Source organism: Bos javanicus, chromosome 20, assembly GCF_032452875.1.
Source record: "Bos javanicus breed banteng chromosome 20, ARS-OSU_banteng_1.0, whole genome shotgun sequence".
NCBI classification, from domain to species: Eukaryota; Metazoa; Chordata; class Mammalia; order Artiodactyla; family Bovidae; genus Bos; species Bos javanicus.
In genome coordinates this window covers 21,920,278-21,944,134 of record NC_083887.1, presented here as the reverse complement: position 1 = coordinate 21,944,134, position 23,857 = coordinate 21,920,278, and the positions used below count along the sequence as shown (strand labels likewise).

At 36.2% G+C, this 23,857-nt stretch overlaps 1 protein-coding gene and 1 long non-coding RNA gene across 5 annotated transcripts in view; one reads left to right on the top strand and one right to left on the bottom strand.

The window, feature by feature from the left end:
• GPBP1 (GC-rich promoter binding protein 1) overlaps nt 1–23,857 on the top strand; it is a 64,434-nt gene that overhangs the window by 26,729 nt on the left and 13,848 nt on the right. For 2 of the 4 annotated variants that reach the window (XM_061393478.1, XM_061393477.1), the window contains 5 exons: nt 7,014–7,133; nt 18,852–18,975; nt 19,108–19,331; nt 20,208–20,274; nt 21,317–21,376. In XM_061393478.1, coding sequence (XP_061249462.1) covers nt 7,071–7,133; nt 18,852–18,975; nt 19,108–19,331; nt 20,208–20,274; nt 21,317–21,376 — 538 coding nt within the window. In that variant the 5' untranslated portion in view covers nt 7,014–7,070. The remainder of the gene's footprint in view (nt 1–7,013; nt 7,134–18,851; nt 18,976–19,107; nt 19,332–20,207; nt 20,275–21,316; nt 21,377–23,857) is intronic. The other 2 variants (XM_061393480.1, XM_061393481.1) reach the window with 1 other exon arrangement.
• Nucleotides 4,167–5,377, bottom strand: LOC133233555 (uncharacterized). Its single transcript, XR_009731752.1, has 2 exons — nt 5,019–5,377; nt 4,167–4,434 (listed from the first exon to the last, which is right to left on the bottom strand). It is a non-coding gene; the product is annotated as an uncharacterized LOC133233555 (long non-coding RNA).

The window sequence follows — 23,857 nt, the reverse complement described above, 5'->3', positions numbered from 1 at the left end:
AAAAAAAAACTTTAAAAAGTGTTAAAAACATGATGCAAAAATACAGAATAAACATGTCACAGCCTTATCATTTTAGAAAAATGATTTTTAAAAAAACCTGATTCTTGAAGATTTTGAGCTAGTTGTTAGAGTACATACAATGTGTCTTATATAATATCACCGCTCCAGGAGTTGGTGATGGACAGGGAAGCCTGGCATGCTGCAGTCCGTGGAGTCTCTCAAAGAGTCGGACATGACTGAGCAACTGAACCGAACTGAATGTCTCTCAAGTTAGCGCCTCTCCTGTTGAAGACAGGCTGTGCTTTGGTTAGGATATTACAGAAGTGAAATGGTGCCCTGTCTTGCTCATTGGCACACAATTTCAGTTTGTTCTTTTACTGATGATGCTTACTTTGGTCTGTTGATTAAGGATTTCCCAGGCTATGTGCCAGGCCATTTCATTGCAAAACTGTAGTAACCTTTTTTTTTTTTTTTTTTTGAGTTACTTAGAAATTGTATAAATAACCTCTTCCTTCTAAAATTTTTCAGTTGTATATATATCTGGATTCATAGTGTTTTATTCAGGGGGTTATAATATAGCACATTTATTTTTATGGGGTGAAAGCCATGTTACATGAAATTAACCATTTAAAAATGTATAATTCAGTGTCATTTAGTACATTAACAATGATGTGAAACCAAGTTCCAGAACATTTTCATTACCCTCTAAGAAAAGTCTGAATCCATTTAGCAGCCAGTCCCATTCCTCCTTCCCAGCAGTCCCTGGTTAGGTCTCTGCTTTTCATCTCTGAATTTGTCTGTTCTGGATATTTCATAAAAATTGGGATTGTATAGCATGTGATCTGGCTTCTGGATGTTTTTGGTGGCTTAGCATATTTTCATGGTTAATCATAAGAGAATATGTCTTCTATTGAATACGTACACGGTTTGTTTTTTATTCATTTATCTATAGGTGGACATTGAGATGTTTCCACCTCTGGGCTGTTGTAAATAGATCTGCTGTGGACATCAGCATTCAAGTATTTAAGTATCCATTTTCAATTCTTTTGAATGCAGTGGTATTACTGAGTCATGTGCTATATGCTTTTAGCTTTCTGAGGAATTATCAAACTGTTTCCCCAGCACTTGCATCAGTTTACCTTCCCATTAAAAATGTACCAGGGTACCAGTTTCTTCATATATTTGACGACACTTGTTATTATTTTATATACTTTTAAATTTCATTTTTATATTATTTATATATATATATTTAAATTTATTTATTTTCATTGGAGGCTAACTACAGTATTGTAGTGGTTTTTGCCATACATTGACATGAATCAACCATGGGTGTACAGACACTTGTTTTTTAATTAATTAATTTTTGGCTGTGCTGGGTCTTTTCTGCACTTGGGCTTTCTGTAGTTGCTGCGAGGTGGGGCTACTCTTGCTGCAGTGGGCAGGCTTCTCATTGCAGTGACTTCTCTTGCATTGTGGAGCACAGGCTCAAGGCATGCAGGCTTCAATAGTTGCGGCGCATGAGCTTAGTTGTCCTGTGGCATGTGAAATCTTCATGGACCAGGGATCAAACCCATGTCCCCTGCATTGGCAAGAGGATTCTTAACCACTGGACCACCAGGGTTGTCTAACACTTACTGTTTTACTCTTTTGTTTCCTTTCCCCTTTCTTGGAGGGATGCTGAGAAATGTCTGTTCAAGTCCTTTGCACATTTTTACATTGTCTTCAAGAATTCTTTATATTCTGAACACTGGACACCTGTTAGATAAAATTTGAAAATATTTTCTTCCATTTTGTTGTCTTTCCACTTTCTAGATGATATCCTTTGTATAGAATTTTTAAATTTTAGTGAAATCCAAAGGTGCTGTATCTAAAATTCTATTGCCAAATCCAAATTAGTGAAACCTTACTTCTGTTTTCTTCTGCTAGTTTATAATTTTAGCTTTTGTAGGTCTTTGATCCATTTTGATAGATATCAATAGGAGTTTATTGGGTATCCACTTGTTGAAATCCATTTGTTGTGGTCTTAGCAGTTTGGTTAAAAAAAAAGTCAATTGGCCATACATGTATGACTTTTTCTGGATTCTCAGTTCCGTTCCATTGGTTTATATATCTATCCCTTACACTATACCAGTAAGACATCATTTTGATCATTATAGCTTTGTAGTAAGTTTCAAAATAGGGATTTGTGAGTCCTGTAACTGTGTTCTCCTTTTCCAGTAGTGTTTTGGCTATTTGGGGTTCCTTGCAGTTCCAAATGAATTGAGAATGGCTTTTCTGTTCCTGCAAAAAGGGTTTTTGGAATTTTAATAGAAGTTATGTTGAATCTGTTATTGCTATCTTAACAATACTTAAGTTTCCCAGTCCTTGAACAAAGCGTGTCTTTATATTAATTTGGATCTTTAAAATTTTCCTGTAGCAATGGTTTGTAGTTTTTAGTGAACAAATCTTAAACCTCCTTGGTTAAATTTATTTCTGGATAATTTTTGAATAGACTTGTTTATTCATTTCCTTTTGGATTGTTACTGCTAGTATATAGAAATGCTACTGAATTTTCTTTGTTGATCTTGTATCCTACAATATTGCTGAGTTTATTAGCTCTTATAGTTTTACCCACAGATACAGAAATCAGGGTTGTTTTCCTTTAGGATTGACTGGTTTGATCTCCCTGCAGTCCAAGGGACTCTCAAGAGTCTTCTCCAACACCACTGTTCAAAAGCATCAGTTCTTCGGCGCTCAGCTTTCCTTATAGTCCAACTCTCACATCCATACTTGACTACTGGAAAAACCATAGCTTTGACTAGATGGTTATGTGTCTTGGTGTGAATCTTTTTGTGTTTATCTTTCTTGGAGTTCAGTTAACTTCTTGGATATGTATATTTTGTGTTTTTAGCTAATTTGCTAAGTGTTTAGCCATTATTTCTTGATTTCTTTTTCTGTCCCCCTTCTTTTCTCTCCTGAAACTTTTGTTATGTGTATGTTGGTATGCTCGATGATGTCCCACAGGTTTTTGTTCAGTTTTCTTTTCTTCTAGCTCCTTAATCTGGTAATTTTAATTGACCTCTTCACTCTTCAGGTTCTCTGATTCTTCTTTCTGCTGGCTCAAATCTGCTATTAAACTGTGTAGTGAAATTTTCATTTCAGTTAACGTACTTTTTAGCTCCAGAATTTGTTTGGTTCTTTTCTGTATTTCTTATCTCTTTATGATACTGTTTGTTGAGACATTGTTCTGGTTTCCTTTAGCCCTTTGTATTTAAGACAATTGATGTCTGTTTCTCATCAGTGGCAGTTTCTGCTAATGTCACAGCTCCCCCCCGGGCCCCCCCCACCCCCCCACCCCCGCTGCCCCATGGGCTGTACTGTATTGTTTCTTTGCATGCTCTGTAATGTTTATTAGAAAATCAAGCATTTTGAATACTGAATCAATAAGTTGGAGACTCTAGGAGTCAAATATTTTTTTCTTCCCATCGTTGGAGTTGCTTACTATTGGGTTGTGGTTGTGTGTTCATTTAGTGACTTTTCTAAACTATTTCTGAAAGTCTGTATTCTTTGTTTTGGGTAGTTTCTGAGGTCTCTGTCCCTCAGATTGTAATCACCTAGTGTTTTGTTGTTTGAGAGAAATAATATTTTAATAAAGTTTAATGCAAAAAGTCCATGGTGAATAAGAAGTTATCAGGCTCAGTATATTGTCTAAAGGTTGCAAATCCTTCACACATAGGCAAGCAAGAAATCAACTTAGTGCTCATAGCACAGCTGAGACAGGTTGCAGCCTTTAATAAGACTTTACTAAAGGTTCAGTGGTTATAGAAAGTAGTTTCAAGGCAATATAATAGTTTTATTTCAGCTGTCCGTAGATATGGCTGTTGTCAGAGCTCTTCAAACAAGAGCCATTGTTACCTTGTCCAGCTTGTGTTTTGTTGCAGATACGTGTCTGGAGCCTAAAGGGAATGAAAATGAAAGAAATAAGAACTCTCCCAGTCATTGTTTATTGGATCTGTGTTAGGGTACTCTGTCTTTCCTTTAAATATTTATTTATTTTTGGCTGCATTGGGTCTTAGTTGTGGCAGGCGGGATCTTTCTTTGTGGTGCCTGGGCTCTTATTTGTGGTATATGGACTCAGTAGTTGTGACTGTAGGCTTAGTTGCCCTGCAGCATGTGGCATCTTAGTTCCTCTGTTGTTCAGCCGCTAAGTCGTGTCTGACTCTGCAGCCCTACAGACTGTAGCCTGCCAGGCTCTTCTCTCCATGGGATTTTCTGGGCAAGAATACTGGAGTGGGTTGCTGAGCCTGCCACCAGGGGATCTTCCCTGACGCAGGGATCAAACCCATGTCTCTTGTATCTTCTGCACTGCAGGCGGATTCTTTTACCCCTCAACCACCAGGGAAAAATTTCTTTTCTCCGTTCCTGTGTTCTCTGGCTGGGGCTCTGTAAATTAAACTGAGGAAAGACATATTAACAAGAGAAAACAAACAAGTTTATTAGCATGCGGTCACTTGGCAGTACCTCTCACCGTGAGTAACTCAAAGAGGATGAGTAGAACTTGGGGTCTGTGTGTATACGTAACTTCACAGGGGGAAAGAATACTTAGTAGAAAAAAAGCAAATGATTTTTGAGACAAAATGGATAACGGGGTCCTTAGGCGTTTGTGGCAGTGTCTGAGTATGGTGCTGAATTTTTTTTTTCTTTTTTGTTCTCCCAAAAAGAGAAGATGAGTTGCTCCAGGAGAGGGGATTAATAAATTCTTTTGGCAGTTTCTGCATTTAGGTTGATAAGAAATTTTAGGAACTCGCATGCCTTCAGCTCAATTTTTCTTATATCAAGGTGGCTTGTTTAGGGCATGGCATAAATGTGATATTAACTAGTATTGCTCTTTACCTTTTTTCAGAACAGGAAAACTTATACCATTAGCTATCTATGCTTTATTATTTAAGAATTGATTTAAATTAGAATTCATAAAGACACACAGAAAGAGATAATAGTAGTGGTGTGTCTCTTAGGAATAAGTTTAGTGTGTAACTTACCATTTAATCTTTGGTTTTCTGTGGTTCCCGGGGCTACTCTCTAGTTGCTGTGTGCAGGCTTGGTGTTGTGGTGGCTTCTCTTGCATAATGCAGGCTCTAGGGGCGCAGGCTCAGTAGTTGCAGCACGCAGGCTTAGTTGCCTTGTGGCATATGGGATTTTTGAGGACCAGGGATCAACCAGTGTCCCCTGCATTGACAGGCAAATTCTTAACTACTGGACCACCAGTGAAGCCCTGCTCATTTAATTATGTAAACATTTTCTTTACCTTAGTGAGTTAACCAGTTTCTGTTTCTTATATCTGACGTTTGTTGACCTTCACTCCGCCCCTTCCCCTTTCCAGTACATTGGATAGTTTTTGTGTAGTATCTCGAGAATTTTTATTTTAGGAAATACTTTGGTATGACTTAAATTCTGCCATAGCACTTACATTTGAAAGAATTTTGAAAAAGGATGATTATCAGTAGTACTGATACTTTTGCTTCTTAAAATTTCCCTTTTGAGATTATTCCGCAGTTGTAATTATAAGACATTAGTAAATTTAGACATTAATGTTCAGAAAATTTGATTTCTTCATTGACTAATTTCTAAGCTCTATATTGAAATGAGTACAGTTGCCCAGTTGGCTTCTTCCCCATTTTAAAAAAATCTGTGAATTTACTGTGTTTAGATTGGGCTGGTGACTTGAAATTTTTGATGCAATTGAGAAAGGCTTCCAAAAAGTTAAATTTAGAATGTAGAAGAGTAGTGGATGCCCATTGTGATGATTGTAATTTTAAAAATCATTTTAACTGTGGAAATTTTCAAATATACATGCAAGTAGAGAGACTACTTAGGTACCACCTTGTACTAACATTTATAACACACGGACAACTTTGTTTCAGTGACTTCCATATTCCTTGTTTTTTTCCCCTAAAGCAAGTTCCAGATACATGGATTTAATTGCAAAGACTTCAGTATATGTCCTTTTATATACAGTTGACCCTTGAATAGCATAGAGGTTGGGGTGCTGTCCATCCACGCAGTTCAAAAGTCTGACTTGAGAAATCAAAAAATCTTTACAGTTGGCCCTCCCCACTTGCTGCTCCACATCTTTGGATCCAGCCAACCTCAGGTCATGTAGTGCTGTATTACATATTTAGTGAAAAAAAATCTGTATATAAGTATCTCAAACCATGACAGTTTGAGACCTTATTATTGAAGGGTCCACTGTACCGTCATTGCACTAACAGTTACATCTACAGTGACTAATAATTTCTTAAAGTCATTTAATATTCAGATCATGTTCAAATTTTGGACTGTTTCATAATTTTCACTTTTTGAATTTGGTTGGAATAAGGATCTATGTAAGTAAGGTCCACATGTATTTGATTGATCTGTCTGTGAAATCCATGTATTTGTTGAAGAAGCCAGGTCATTTGACCTGTAGAATATCATGTCATCTCCATTCGATGGGATTACTTCCCTCAGTTGTCCTTTAACTTATTATCTGTGTTGAATTTCCTGCAAATTGGTAATTAGATCAGAATTCAGATTCTGTATGGGCCAGGGGGGAAGAACATGTGCTGTGTACATAGGTAATGCTGTGTGCATCATATTGTGTCACATCAGGAGACACTTTATAACTAGTCTGTTTCAAGACTATTATAATTTCAAAACTAAGCTTCATTGAGGTAGTTTATAATAAAATTATCCAGTTTTAAGTGCATAATTTGCTGAGTTTTAACAGGTGTCTACATTTGTATAATAACCTTCACCACAATTAAGATAAATACCCAGTTACCCTTGAAAATTTCTTTCTTCCCTTTGTAGTCATTTCCCTTCTCTCCAGGCCCTTTACCCTCCACTGTGCTGATCTGGTTTGTCACTATATTTTTGCCTTTTCTAGAATTATAATTGAAATCTTATAGTAGTCAGATCATTGTAATTTAAAGGAGGTATAAGATACTTTGGCCAGGAACTATATAGATCTAATGTTTTCCGCTTTTGTATGACAGGGACTTGCCATGAGGTGTTGAAACCTTGTTTCGCTGAGTTGGAGAGACTGGACCTAAATGGCGCAGCATGACTTTGCTCCAGCCTGGCTTAATTTTCCTACCCCACCATCATCAACAAAGGTATTCTTTCTTGCATCTCTCTTTTCTTTTTGTCTTTCTGCTTTTATTTAGTTCATGTTGTGCACAGATGTAGTTAAACCAAAGCTTAATGTTTTGCAGAGAAACACCTAAACTTTCTAAATTATTTCATATTTAATGTGTTGGTTTATCTATATATGTCAATTTTCAGTATACCATCAACATTCTTAAACCATTTACTTCAAAAGTTATCTTTTGTGCTAAAGTTCTGCATTTTACAATTCAAGCCAGTTAAATACATTGCACTTTACTTTTGCCGCTTACCTCTCTGTGTACTATTCTTCTGATAACTAACTTTGCTTACTTTCCTATAGATAACATTAAAAAAACATCAGAAGTTTTTTAAGTCTTTCCTTACAACTGGAAGAATTCTTTTTCAAATAATAAGACTTTGGCATATTACTCAGCTTTAGGAGTTATGAGAACATTGCAGTGTTGCTACATATCAGATGACTCACTGATTTTAAAATGTTCATTTTATATAACCGAAACAGAACTTAGTGTATAAGACATGCTTGACATGCTTGAAATTGTCATCTGCTTATAAGCCTTGCTGAGAGGGATGTTGAAATGGATTAGAATCAATCTATCTGGCTCCATACTATCTTCCACTTCGTTTTTTCCATAGTGCAAAGGAATCAAGAGGGAGGTCTTAATCATCTGCTTACCTTTTAATCAGTCTCTACCATGCTAAAGCATTCATCTAGGACCTTTTGGGGGTCCAAGCAGTTCTTATAGAACAGTTTGCTGAAACAGCTTTTATGGGAACAATTTTAAATTTGTAGAGTTGTTCCCCAGTAAGGACTTGTCAGATCATAATATATTGGAAAAGTTGCATTGGAGAAATAGCATGTGAACTGACTTTATTTTATGCAGATGGATTCTCTGGAAGGCTCATTGACTTGCCTCTTTTCATATGATTAGTGTGAGCCTAGACTAGAATCTAGGATGCATTTTCTATTTTGTAGTATTTTCATTTGTGAATTTTGTAAAATGATTAAACATTTTATTTCATAGATTATAAAATGGGATCACAGTTGTTAGGAAATGGGAAAACCATTTCTTAGTTACAGACTCTGTTTGCCTGCCTTTCCTCTTCTATTTAGGTCTCTGAAATTTGCTTTGCTCTTGTTGTTTATGTCTACCCCACCCCCCGGTTGCTGTCAGCTATGCTTTTCCTGGATTCAGTTTTTTCCAGACCTACTTCAGAGCCTGGAAGTACATGAATTTCTTGCTCCTCCGTTTGTTTCCCTTTTCTCTTTGAAATGAGTTAAGATTTGTTTTCATTTTTAAACATATCAATAAAAATTATCAGCACCTGGAAAATTAGTTACAAACATTATTGAGGATAATTCTTGTCTTCATTGAAGTGTTGATTAAGGTTGATTAAGATTGACTTTGTTTTGTGTGGTGGAATTCTTAATGTTTTCTAGAACCAGACATTTGATCTGAATATAGGCCCTCATGAAACGAAGTTTTGATTTTGCCAATTCTAAATTTTCAATTAATTCTAATTTATTTTAGCTTACCTACAGAAAATAATGTCACTTTGAACTCTTAGCTAGCAATATTTGAAATTACCTTCTTAGACCTTTCGCAAAGTGGTTTTAACAAATAAATAAATACACACATCATTAGGTATTAATGCTGTCTGTATCACTCAAAATCACTATTCGTGGGTTTTCAGTTATAATTCTTGTTTTCTGACAGAGCCCTTTTAATCTTTTCCTGAATAAATGGGATAGTCATAAATAACTGTTGGGTTCTCTTTTTCAACTTTGTGTTAAGTCTTTTCTTTTATTATTTGAAGAGATGATAAGAGTACTTGAATTAAGGGTTAACAATGTTTTCAACACTGCACCTGAGCAGTTTTCTAAGGTGTGCAGAATTTTAGCCCCATCATGTGGTGAAATTTTAAACTGCATGTGGTTGTTTCTGTCTATGAAATAGACATACTGGCATTTGAACTGTTCATTAGGACCCAGTAAGAAATTTTACATCATGTTTTCATATTCACATAGCTGTAACTAAAAAGTCATTTACCTATGTTCTTCTTTCTCTTGGGGTCTTTTTATTCCAATCAAAAAAAAATGCTAAAAACAAATTGTTACTAATTATGTGTCTTATTTATAATGAGACCTCACCTGCAGTTTGAAAAATAGAATTGTAATTACTTGCCTTCAATAATATAAGTAGTATCAGTTTGCATTGAAACTGTGCTTTTTAAACTTTAGGCTAAGAAAGGATGAGAAAATTTAGACTGGTAGCTGAATTCATTGAAACTTCTTGTTTACTAAGTAGTTTTTAACTGTTGATTCACATATTCTGGGAATCAGAAAATTATGCTATTATTTTTAAAAATTCAGAAAAAGATTTAAAATGTGGTAACTAATATTTCTCAAGTCATTACTGTATACCAGTCACTGTGTAAAGCGCTTTATAAGAAGGCAAACAAAAGCATAAAAGGTAAAATACTGTTCGGCTCTTCCACCACTACTTGCCCCAATCCATGTAAACAGATGGGGAACTGAGGTTGACAGAGACAAGTAACTTGACCCAAAGTGCTTGCGTTAGTGTAGGAACATATGTGTGCTTGACTTTAAATATTTATGTTTAATAACTTCCTTTTTTTGATTATTAAGAAATAGACTAATTTTCAGAAGTGAAATACTGGGATGTTTTAATATATATATCAGAATATAATTTTATCTTGGTTTGGGTAAGCGAATGAAATTGCTTTTATTTTTCCTTCAAGGGTAGCATCTCCAATAATCTATTTCTGAAGAAAAAAAAAATCTATTTATGTAGTTAGTACATGGGTGTCTTCACTCTGCAGTAGCTGTGTACAGTTGACCCTTGAGCAATATGGGTTTGGGCTATTTATGTCCACTTATGTGGATTTTTTCTCCCCAATAAATATATGTACTGTACAACTCCGTGATCTGTGGATACTGATTTTGACCATACATAGAGTCGGCACCCCTAACTCCCTGCATTTTTCAACTGTCAACCTTAATCTTTTATTGAGTGAATCTACATAGATTAATTGGACCTATTAATGGACTAAGTTGCAGGAATGCTTGGCCATCTCTTGAATGTATTTGTAGGGGAAATTCCTAGCAGCAGAATCTGTGAATTAGGAAGTTTATACCTTTTGGTAGATAGTGCCTAATTGTTGTCTAGAAAGATTGTACCAGTTTATAATCCTATAAAAATTATATGGAGGGGGGCAGATTTTTCCCTATTGGCAATGCTGGCTGTTGCCCCATTTTTTCATATTTGTGAAATTCAATGAAAAACGACACTTCATTGTTTTGATTTGCATTATTTAATTATGACTGAGCATAGTTTTGTCTTACGAAATGTTATTCATGTAATTTATTTCTTAGTGATTTATTTGTAATAGCTCTTTTCATATTGAGGGGTTTGTTGCATATTCTGCATATATTTTCCTACAGTATATTTGTCTTAATAATTCTAAAAGAACCATGTGGATAGTTCTAAAGAAATATTTAAACGTACAGAGAAACATGGAGAATAAGTCACATCATAACATTTTGCAGTTTTATCTTTGTGTCTCTTATGGAAATAAACAATTGAAGTCTGCTGTTGACTTCTTCACAGTCCTTTTTCTGTCTTCGTTTTTTCCCCAGAGATATTCTCAGTGCATGTTCTTATATTGTTACTAGGTATGTGAATATCAAAAGAGTTTTCTGTATATATAGAACATTAATATAAATGATTAACATTTATATTCTGAACCTTGTTTTTATATTTGTTATTTATATCTTTTAGATTTCCCCCCATGTTGATATCTGCAGATTTGCTGTAATTACCTTAAAAACTGTTCCCGAGTCTCCTACATTTCAGGTGGATTCTTCAGTCTGAACCACCAGGGGAGCCTCAAAACTCTGTATTCTATTTTTTGCCTCTGTATCACACTGTGTTTATCTCATTAAGTTGAGATTGTTTATATCGCTGGGAAGGATTGAGGGCAGGAGGAGAAGGGGACGACAGGATAAGATGGTTGGATGGCATCACCAACTCACTGGACTGTGCTGTGGTTCATGGGGTCACAAAAAGTCGGACATGACTGAGCGACTGAACTGAACTCTATAATGAATACTGTATTGACTATTCTTTTACTGTCTCCTAGCATGCATAGATAAGAATTCTTTAGACTCCTGCTTCTCAGAGTTTAATGGCTATGAAAGTAACCTGGGGATTTTGTTAAAATGCAGATTCTAATTTCAGTAAATCTCTAATGGGGTCCTAGTCCTGACAATCTTCAAAGTATTGTTGATTCTGCTTGTCTCTGGACCACATTTTGAATGGCAAGGCTCTTACCTATAGTTAGAAGAAAAATTGCTGGAATTCAGTTCCATACTGCCAAATTTCTTTTCCATCTGGTATACTGATTTATACTCCTGTATGCTGTACATCGGAGAAGGCAATGGCACCCCACTCCAATACTCTTGCCTGGAAAATCCCATGGACGGAGGAGTCTGGTAGGCTGCAGTCCATGGGGTCGATAGAGTCGGACACGACTGAGCGACTTCACTTTCACTTTTCACTTTCATGCATTGGAGAAGGAAATGGCAGCCCACTCCAGTGTTCTTGTCTGGAGAATCCCAGGGATGGGGGATCCTGGTGGGCTGCCGTCTATGGGGTTGCACAGAGTCGGACATGACTGAAGTGACTTAGCATAGCATAGCGTGCTGTACATAACTATTCTTTTTACTTTGTACTCTTGTCAAGACTTTGTCAGATTATCAGGGTTAACATTTTTGCCGGTCTTTGTTATGAAATGTATTTTTACTGTTTCTTGGACATTGGGTTATATTTCTGTGAATTGCCTATTCACGTTCTTTGTTTATTATTTCTTATGGGCTGCCTTTCTGGGGGGAGTACTGGTTTGGCGGGGGAGAGAAAAAGAGAGTGTGTGTGTATGTATGTCTGTGTGTGATCTTTAACTGTTTTACATCAAGTTGCATAGTTCTTTTTCAGTCACCCAAGTATTTCTCTCTCTCTCTCTCTCTACACACACACACATGTACCCACCATATTCAATTGCTTTATAGTAGCTGTTCCTTTTTTTTTTTTCTTTCTGTAAAAGTCTTATTTATTTGGCTGTGCTGGTTCTAAGTTGTGAAATGCAGGATTTTTGGTCTTAGTTGTGGCATGTGTGATCTAGTTCCCTGACCAAGAATGAAACCTGGGTGCCCTGCTTTGGGAGCATGGAGTCTTAGCCACTGGACCACCAGGGAGGTTCCTATTTGTTGCTACCTTAAATGCTATTTTAAAACGCTTTCTTATTAAGTCTTTCTAGCATATGTATTGTATCTTGAAGTATTAATGTTGTTGCTAGCAACATTAATTTTTACTTGAATGCTTTTGGAATTTTTAATGTGGAAAATCAATCATTCACAAATAATATCAGTTTTCTTTCTATATTTTCAATCCTGTTTTGTGTTTCTTATTCATATTTTACTATGCTGGCTATATGTCAGAGTCTGAAAGGTCTGAAATTTTATCCTGCTTTCAAGATAACTGTAATAAGCTAGCTTGTTACTGTCATGGATGCTGGCAGAAGATGAGACTTCCAGGTCTCATGAGATGAAGTGCATTATTGCCACTATAAAGCCTGCCACCAGATGCGGCCCTGTTGTGACTTGACATTCACTGATAGGGTTTTGATGATAATCTGCAAGCAGTTGATTTATTATGGTCTCTGTGCAGTCAGGAGTCCATACCTTGTGGCTCAGCTGGCAAAGAATCCACCTGCAGTGCGGGGACCTGGGTTTGATCCCTGGGTTGGGAAAATCCCCTGGAGAAGGGAAAGGCTACTCACTCCAGTATTCTGGCCTGGAGAATTCCATGGACTGTATAGTCTGTGGGGTCACAAAGAGTTGGACAGGACTGAGCAACTTTCACTGTGCAGTCAGACCTCTCTGCTAATGGTAATCTGTATTTGCAGATGCTCCCCAGTGCTAGCATCACCATCTCAGCTCCACCTCAGATCATTAGGCATTAGATTCTCATAAGGAGTGTGAAACTTAGGTCTGTTCTGTGCATGGTTCGTGGTAGAGTTCGCAATCCTATGAGAATTTAATGCTGTCACTGATCTGACAGGAGGTGGAGCTCAGGCAGTAATGTGAATGATGGGGAGCAGCTGTAAATACAGTTGAAGCTTCTCTCACTCACCCACTGCTCACCTGCTTGTGGGTTAGTTCCTTACAAGCCATAGACCTGTAGTGGTCCGTGGCCTGGCGTGTTGGGGACCCTTGTTCCAAGGGATAAGGAGATCATTAATTGTTCTCCTTTGTACCTGTGCTTTCTGGTGTTAAAGATGTTTCTTCTCCCAATTGCTAGGGTTTTTGCTCTCCCTGTATAGCCATGTAATCTGTATGCAGTGTGTCCCATTCCCATAGCTCTAACTTCACTTAAAAACTCTCCTTGTACCTAGATATTTTAATCTAGAGGAACTGGATGTGAGTGGGACAGGGGCATTTTTAAATAATTTTCAGAGACCCCGTTTTAAAGATATCTCACCCTCACCTTCGTCTACTTTGGATACTGTAGGCAGGGACTCTGTGAGAAGTGTACACAAGCAAATGGCTGTTGTCTACATGTCTAGGACCATGCCAGTTCAACAGGAGAATCCAGATGGCCAAACTAGATTTGTTTGAATTTCATTTTGGTTAGCCATCACCCTGTGGGTTGGCCTGGCCTGTAGTTGTTCTTAGGGAAAAGAAAGAAACATTATATCTAGGGATAATCAGAGCAGAATTTTTAGTGTAAGTCTGTTTACTGTCATAACTCTTCCACTTCTGTCATCCTGATTACTACACAAGAAGTGGCCAAGAGGAGATGATCCCCTTTTGGTTATGCTGCATTCATTCATCTTACTAAGATGTGGGAAGAGATGAGGGGTGTAGAGGTATAATATAAATGGTTCTGAGTTGAATTTTGAGGGGACTGTTAAAATGCTTGTCTATACTTGTGAATAATAGTATGAAACATCCATTGAGTACTTTGAATATTGATTCATTGCAGGATGACCTTTTTGACAAAAGATGCACTGTTTAATGGACTGTTCCTGGTCTGAATATACCCATTACGTGAATTAATTTCAGGAGACACAATACTGTGACCAGAGTTAGCCCATCAGACTGCAGCAGTAATAATGTAACCTGAAAAAGTTTCAGTAGTGATATAACTCCGTTGAGGACTCCATGAAGAAGTCAGATCTTTGATGTAGTTCCGTGTGATGTGGTATTCTTTACAGTGAGACAGATGGACCAGCTTTTGGCAGGAGTCACAAGCTGGCATGCAGTAGAGGTTTCTGCATCAGAAAGATAAAGTCCTTTCTTTTGTAACCAGTCTGTGATAGTGGGTGTGTTCCATGTTTGGTGTGATAATGGGTCTAGGTGGTATGCTGAAGATTTGATCAGCATTCTAATTTCAGTCACTCTCAATGCCATTCACTCTCATCAGATAGCAAGCCTTACTGAATTAACATAAATGACTCAGATTGTCTCAGCAGCAGCTGCAGTTTCCCATCATGTGTGACCCCAAGAGATGTTTTTAATTGGCTAGTCTATAGTTTTTCAGTGATAGATGATGAGGCCATTGGCAACAACACAAGAGTTAGAAAAATATAAAATGTCTTGTCCTTAAGAATATCTAAGGCAGGGATCATAGCTTTATTCCATTGAGGTGATTGGCACTTAACCATTTGGTTTTCCAGAGTTGTTGGGGCTGGGTGGCTACTGTGTGTACCAGCATCTTTTAAATTAGCTGAACTATCAGTGAACCAGGCTCAGTCATGTAGGGGAACTTTTCTGATTTGAGAGCTTATTGAAACACTGGCTTGTCATGGTGGCAGGAAGGGGAATAAAGTATACTGCAAATTTATGGTTGGCACTTCAAGGGCGAGGCCAGCTGTGTTGTTGAACACATGATTTCCATTTGATCAAGAGCCCTCTTGGGTTCTTTTATTGGTTAGTCCTTAGTTTAAGTTTGCTTTCAGTAAGAGCTCAGCATTATGGCAGGAGCCACATTCTTTTTTTTGGCCGACTAGGGATTGAACACTGAACCTTGGCCATGGCAGTGAAAGCCTGGAATCCTAACCATTAGGCTACCAGGGGAACTCAGTTTTTAAAAGGAGTGTGTACTTGGTGTGTGTGTCAGGCAGATGGTATTGCTGTACTGGAAAATAGTCTTTCTGAATACTGCAGAGCCAAGTCTTCAGCCACATATGATTTTATTTTCTTTCCTTCTGGAAGCTGTACTTTTTATTAGACCATTTTGAAGGGGATGGGAATCATCTTTCAACCTGTGACATTTCCTGAATGGGAGAATCTAGAGCATTTTTAGTACAAGCATGTAACGTTAGCACCAACTATAAAACACACTGGTACATTGAATTGGCCTAGTGGCTCCACCTGCAAGATCACTTTAATTTCCCACTCTTACTGCTGAGATTTTTCCAAATTTTTATCAGCCATGTTGGGATACTAGGGTCCATTCCATTCCCACCATGGGCACACAGACTAAGGTGTTTGTTTATTTATTTCTTTAAATTAATTTATTTAATTGGAGGCTAATTACTTTACAGTATTCAGTGGTTTTGGCCATAATCAGCCATGGGTGTACATGTATTCCCCAAACTGAACCCACCTCCCTCCCCATCCCATCCCTCAGGGTCATCCCAGTGCTCTAGCCCTGAGCACCCTATCTCATGCATCAAACCTGGACTGACGATCTATTTCCCATAAGGTCATATACATGTTTCAATGCTGTTCTCTCAAATCATCCCACCCTCGCCTTCTCCCACAGAGTCCAAGAGTCTGTTCTTTACATCTGTTGTCTCTTTTGCTGTCTCACATATAGGGTCATCGTTACCATCTTTCTAAATTGCACATATATGTGTTAATATACTATATTGATGTTTTTCTTTCTGACTTACTTCACTCTGTATAATAGGCTCCAGTTTCATCCACCTCATTAGAACTGAATCAAATGTATTCTTTTTAATAGCTGAGTAATATTCCATTATGTATATGTACCACAGGTTTCTTATCCGTTCGTCTGTCGATGGACATCTAGGTTGCTTCCATGTCCTGGCTATTGTTAAATAGTGCTGTGATGAGCATTGTGGTACATGTGTCTCTTTCAATTCTGGTTTCCTCAGTGTGTATGCCCAGCAGTGGGATTGCTGGGTCGTATGGCAGTTCTATTTCCAGTGTTTTAAGGACTCTCCACACTGTTCTTTATAGTGGCTGTACTAGTTTGCATTCTCACCAACAGTGTAAGAGGGTTCCTTTTTCTCTGCACCTTCTCCAGCATTTATTGTTTGTAGACTTTTTGATCGCAGCCATTCTGACCGGCGTGAGATGGTACCTCATTGTGGTTTTGATTTGCATTTCTGTGATAATGAGTGATGTTGAGCATCTTTTCATGTGTTTGTTAGCCATCTGTAGGTCTTCTTTGGAGAAGTGTCTGTTTAGTTCTTTGGCCCATTTTTTGATTGGGTCATTTATTTTTCTGTAATTGAGCTGCATGAGCTGCTTGTATATTTTTGAGATTAATTCTTTGTCAGTTGCTTTGTTTGCTATTATTTTCTCCCATTCTGAAGGCTGTCTTTTCACTTTGCTTATGGTTTCCTTCGTTGTGCAAAAGCTTTTCAGTTTAATTAGGTCCCATTTGTTTATTTTTGCTTTTATTTCCATTACTCTGGGAGGTGGGTCATAGAGGATCTTGCTGTGATTTATGTCAGAGAGTGTTTTGGTTATGTTTTCCTCTAGGAGTTTTATAGTTTCTGGTCTTACATTTAGATCTTTAATCCATTTTGAGTTTATTTTTGTGTATGGTGTTAGAAAGTGTTCTAGTTTCATTCTTTTACAAGTGGTTGACCAGTTTTCCCAGCACCACTTGTTAAAGAGATTGTCTTTTCTCAGTTGTATATTCTTGCCTAGACTAAGGAGTTTAGTATGTATATGCATATCAGAGTTACAGTCTAAGCTTTCAGGACCGCTCATGATTTCTTTAGCATGGAATGTGGGAAAGTTCAGGGTGGAGGGGGAGACTGTTCCTTTGGGGGTTGCATGGGTGGCCTGGAGGCTTTTTTCTTTTGTGGCTTCTCAAGCCAAGATTGGTGTTGATTTCTCTTTTATGTACCTCCTGGCCCCAGGAAACACCCCAGGCTGGGACCTTTCATGCCCCCGTGTACCACAATGCCATGGCTTTGCCCTGTATGGAAAAGTTTGAGTTACTCTTGTGCTTAATGCTGTCTCCCCTCCATGGGAGTGGGTAGGATGGTAACTTGGGTACCTGTGTGTAAGAGAACTATAAGAGTTTGTTTCTTTCTTGCCTTAACTTCTGGCGCACACTGACTTTCTTGTTAAAGCAGCTGAGTTTGATGTGGGGAAGAAAGGAGTCAGAAAGTACAAAGAGCACAGAATACATCCACTCCAGAAAGCTAGGCTTTGCATTTTTCTTTGTTTCCAATGTCAGTAGCAGTTTGGCCTTAACAGATTTACTTCTAATATTTTCAGTCTTTCCCAAACTCTCTATTCTCATTGCTGTTCAGCTTTGGTGACCTCTTGACTTCAGCGGCTGAAGCTGTATTGCCTTTCAGATGGGACCCCATCTCATGATAATACATCTCTTCCTTTTACTCAGAGGAGAGTTTCATCATTAAAGCACTATTGGGACTATCTTGTTTCAGTCCTGCCCCTTGCCACTTACTTAGTTGCTAAACGGTGAGGAACCTTTACTTCTACCCATCATTTGGATGAGAACAATTGTTGCCAGGTCCTGAAGAATCTTATCCTGTGCCCCCGTCTGGCCTAAGAGACCCTACCCTTGTTTTTCTAGAAAGTTTTAGCTTTGAGAGCATGGTATCTTCATCACCATAACTGGTAGGGTTGTGAAGTGTTTGGGTTTTTACCCTACTTAAAAGCTTAGCAAGCCAGGTTGTCACTGTTGTTTCATGGATGCTGGTGGAAGACAGATGAAGGGCTTTGTCCTTCATGCACAGAAGCAGCATGAGGATGAAGCCAGGAGCAGTAGGGGAACTTGCACCAGTAAGTCCCACAGTGGCCATGTGGAGGAGCCTAGTTAAATGTAAAGAGTGTGTGCAGTGTGTTTGTATTAAAACTGAGGAGCTTTTCTGTTTGTCCTGGAGAGAATTGTAGTAATTGTTTTTACAACATTCTTCCTTTGACAGATTTTTTAAAACACTTGTTTTGGGGAAGAGCAGTTTGGAAATAAATCTATAGAGAACTTAAAATAAGAACTGTAGCTTCATTCACCATAATTTTCTGATCTTGAAGAAAACCTTGAGCTATTTAAATCAAAGAATGTGAAATACACGATACTATGTTTTATTTTAAAAGAAGTGTACTATATTTGTCTTGACGCCTTTACAGTGGCTTTACCTTTAAAGTTTTCTGGTGAATGTAGTTGTTAAACTCTTTAAGAATGGTGCTGTCGTTTATCTTAAGTAGAAAAAATAGATGAACAGTGGAATCCCTCTTATAAGTTTTCAGTTACCAAACACATTGAAATAATTATAAAATATTCTTCTTAACCATTTAAAATTCTTGGGAATTAATTAAGCCAATTTATTACTAGTTTCTAAAGTTAGTCAAATTTTATATGTATGTTTATCTGTATGCTTATACTTTGTTTCAGTCGTCATTGAATTTTGAAAAGCATTCTGAAAACTTTTCATGGACAGAAAATCGTTATGATGTGAACCGCCGACGACACAACTCTTCAGATGGCTTTGATTCTGGTATTGGACGTCCTAATGGAGGTAAGTTGCTGAGAAATAGTAGAGTTTAAGAAGAATTTTGTTCACATTCTTGCAAGAATTGTTTTGATTGTGATTGAGTCTTTAAGAATAACCATCTTTGAATTTGTAATACTTTGCCATTATTTTTCAAAGGTAACTTTGGAAGGAAAGAAAAAAATGGATGGCGTACACATGGAAGAAATGGTACTGAAAACATAAATCATCGAGGGGGATACCATGGTGGAAGTTCCCGTTCTCGTAGCAGTATTTTCCATTCTGGAAAAAGCCAAGGACTTCATGAAAACAACATACCTGACAGTGAGACAGGGAGGAAAGACGACAAGAGAGAACGCAAGCAGTTTGAGGCTGAGGATTTTGTAAGTTGCTTGTAATTTTAATACGAATGAGGTTTCTACAAGTGCTATTTAAGCATCAAATCTCTCAGGAGATTTTATCAGTACATATCATTTTCTCCAGAGATCACACTTGACAGGTTCAATTATTTTTTAATTTTTATTTATTTATTTTGGTTCAGGTATCTTTAGTCTTTACATTTCGTGAGACTTTCTGTAGATAACTCTTTCATTCCCCAATCTTCTTCATTCCTTACATCTACTTATTCCTGTGTCTCACCATGTGGTTTTTTTAAACTTTGGATAAATTTGTCATATTATTCTTCATAGAAGTTTAAATTTCCCTTTTCTAAAGAGCAAACATCTACTAAGCTAATCTTAGAGTACACATTCAGCGCTCAACTCAGTTTCCTTTTAATAACCTGAGCATCACTATTTGAAGTAATAAACTTGTACTTTGCTTTGAGTATGAGCTTGTTAACTAAAGCATTCAGTGATGCAAACCTAACAGAAGAATTAAGGAATGGTCTGATTTCCTCTTGTCTGCTCTTAACCTTATGCTAAGAAAGGATGGTTTCTCATAATGATGCAAAGACTGCATTCTCCTACATTTGCTTTCTTCTTTTCTTTAACAGTTTTTCTTCATGTAATTGAGGATGAGGAGAGCATTTAAAGACACTTACCTTGTTTTTTTCAACTTAGCTTGAGTATAGATATTAACCATTTTAATTGTTACAATAAGTAGAAAGTAAGGTTTATGAATAATTAGTGTTTAGTTGTTAAGAGTTCATTATGTCAAATTTGTCAGTATATTCTTGAGATTACTTTTAAAAGGAATTTTTTTCTTAAATAGGATTAGTTTAAACATTTGTTCTTTTTATTCCACCTTTTTTTTTCCAGCCATCTCTAAATCCTGAATATGAGAGAGAACCAAATCAGAATAAATCTTTAGCTGCGGGTGTATGGGGTAAGTAATTTTTGATCTATTGTTGAGGGGTATAAAATGTTATTTTTAGGTTTCACATTTGTGTTTTTTAAAATAGTAGGCTAGAATTAAACTTTATCTTTTAAATACCTGTTTTTGATGTGCTAAGCTATAAAAAAAAGGTAGCACTTTAAAAAAAACAAGATATTGGGGACAGAAGAAAAGCTTGATTTGGATAATTATACATATTAGTACCATTAAATATATTCAGATATGAGTTTTTTTAAAGTAAGTTAAATGTAATGAATTGATATCATTTGGAGAGCAGCTTGATAATCTGTTGAAACAAAAAATTTAACTCAATTTATAGTTTTTCAAAGTTGAAAACTTAACTGGAAAGATAAGTACTTTTAATCATAGTGTGCTATAAAAATAATTTTTTTACTTAATGAAAATGGTTCTACATAGACAGTATTAAAAGTAATTGTATAAATTTTGCCTAGAACTAGTCTATGTTTGAAATTATTTGCCTTTTTGGTTGTCAAATCTTGACAGTTTTTCTGGTAATGACTCCCTTTTCTTTAAAACTGCTGAAAGTTTAATTTGATAGCATCTACAGAAGATTAAACTGCACTTAGAGTAACTTAATTAGCTTTTTAGAGATTCAAGTGAAGTTTAAAATAATGGAATAATTTAAAATATGAAGATTTGATATCTGAAAAATAAATTTAATTATTTGATACCAAATTCAGAGGCGATGCATCCGCTTTGGAACTTGTACACACGTTCTTGTGTTTTTCTGTTGAAAATAAGCAATTTACCAAAACAAAAGGATCGTGGCTTATGACAGCATAATAGTCCTAATGATAAAGGCATTATTTTAAACTTTGCCACTTCCTGTGCTGTTCTTTATTGTATTTGGGGGTGATATGCTGGGGGAATTATTTTGTTTCTTTTGATCTCCCAATATATTTAAGGGCTTCTTGAGGGTGGGGGTGGGGGTGGTCAGACACTTTTGTTAGAACCATGTGAATGGCATTGTTTTTTCTGTATTGCAAATTAGTATTTCTACCACTCTCCCCAGGCCTACACGCCCAGACACACACATACCCAACCAAAAAAATCTCCCAAGCTCCTCTCTTAGGTATGTTTCCTTATTATTCAGTTTTTCTGGGAACAGCTGATTGCATAAGAATATAGAACCACCTGCAAGGTGTTAAATAAAATCTCTTAAGAAATTAGGAATAATTTGGATTTGATTAAAATGAAAGTAAATAAAATCAAGAATGTTAGTGAGCATTGTCATATAAAACTACCTGTAGATACTACTGGTACTGATCCTTGGTTAATAATTTTAGAAATGATTTAGAAATACATTTTTGAAAATATTGAGCATAAAATGTATTAATATAAAGATTTTGGTACTACTGTTTCAGAGTTGGTCTAAGGATTTTGAGCATTAGTTGAAAAGATGTTTAAAAGGACGATGTACTCTTTACTGTGTCTTAGGTAAACTAAAAAGTGTGTCTGCATTAGGAAAAAAAACTGTGACTTGATTAATTGTTAAATTCCCAGTACTTCCCATAGGAATACAATGAAACTTTCACTGTGTTACACTTCACTATTCCTTTCTTAATTTATGCCCTGGGTTCCCAAATATTGTTATCCCCATTGCAACATTTAAAATAGCTTTGTTCCTGAGGAAGACAGAAAATTTTCAGTAGAACTTTTCTAGTGCTACTTCCTTCCAGGTAAGTCAAAATTTAATAATGGAAATGTAATATATATTAAAAACAAATACCACCAGTTTGTCCCTGGAACTGTCCTTTTGTAAATCAAAAATTGCAAGAGTCTAAACATAATATCCCAATTTAAAAAAATAGTTTGAATGAAGTATTAATAGTTAAGCTGTTTAAACCTGTTGTTAAATATGTTTAATTCTACCTAGAACTTAGTTTTATTGGAAACTCCTTGTAGTTTGTAATTGACTTTTGTAGTGTTTTTATCTTAACCAGGATTACTGTTGCTTGATTCATACTAAATTTATCTCCTATATCTAGCAATTTAAATCTAAAACAAAAAATCAAGGCACTTCATTGTTCCTTTGAGAATTTTAAAATAATTTAGCTGGGTGATTGATTTGAGTAGTGAGAAAGAGAGAAAATGATAAGTGTTTGTATGCAGTTTGAGACATTAGTAACTATCAAATTGACTTGTGTTTTTAGAAGTCCTACTGGCTATTCTGTGTTGACATAATATGTTAGCAACATAGTATTAACAGATCTAACATTTTGTGCTTAAGATACTAAATAATGAAAACCTTTAGTCACTATTAATTAGTTTTGTTGCAACTCAGCATTTACATTTGTGTTTATCCCTTGATAATTTGATGAACTTCCTAATTTTTGCTTGTTTTTGATACAGTACTATGAACTTTATTTGTTTAGCCTTCTAAATTAAAGCAAATTGTTGACCAATTCTTAAAGATGGATTGTTTTCTAGAGAATTCTAATGATACTAGCCACTAGCATACAGGTTGAGTGACATGATAACACTAAATGAGGTTTTAGGTCATGAAAACAAGTGAAGTGTTTAAGGTGACTTTGTAAAGGGATTAAGAGAAGGGAATAATCTTTATCAGATTGCTCTATATAAAAGTATTCTGTAGGTAGATTATATATTGGTATGAGTCTATGTTCCTTCAGTGTCTCTGGTGAAAACAGTTGTTAACAGTAAGAAAAAGGTAACTACAACACATGTTCAAAGTTGAGAAGGGAGAATTAAGAGTTTGATTAGATGACTTGACATAAGTAAGAGTTAGAGTTAGAAATAGTGTTCGTCAGTTAAGTTGTTTTTGTTTTAAAAAGCCTGCTCTTTTTCATATGAGTAATGTGGGTACCTTGTTAAAGGAAAGAATATCATGCCCCTTCTTTGACATTATGTTAGTGAAACTCATGTGACTAAAAGCCTCATACTACTGTGAAACAAAATATTTGTACACTATATAAAATATCAAAAATAGCAATATTCAAATAATATCAATCTATAGAAAAATAATCTTTAAAATCTTTTTAAAATTAGTGTTCAGATGGCTTTATTGCTATGGTACCGATTCTTTGCTTCTGATATTTGTATGTTATTATGTCTTATGTGATTGAGTTTCTTCTTCAAATTAATGTGAAAACAATTAATACTATTTATCCTTCACTTGACTACTATTCACACAGTAAAGTTGCCTCTTATATCACTACGAGGAAGCTAAACATAGTAATTGTCATCACTGTGATGAGGGGAAAGGTGGACCCTGACTTGGTAGTGTACACTTTCAAGCCTCCTATTTTGACCATTCAGTATAGACTTACTAGTAGTATTTTAGTTGAGAATCGTATACATTTTGAACTGTTTGACCTAGCCAATACTCTAATCCATTTTCTCCAGTAATATAATATAGTGGTTAAGTGCATTATCAGATAGTTCTGGGTGCTAACATTAGGTCTTTTACTTTTTAGTTATTTAGACTTTGGGAAGGTTACTTAATCTCAGTGAATTTTCTTGTCTCTGAGATGAGGATGGAGCACTATGCTAATACTAATGAGAAAAGCATTGTTAATATTAAGTTGTCTAT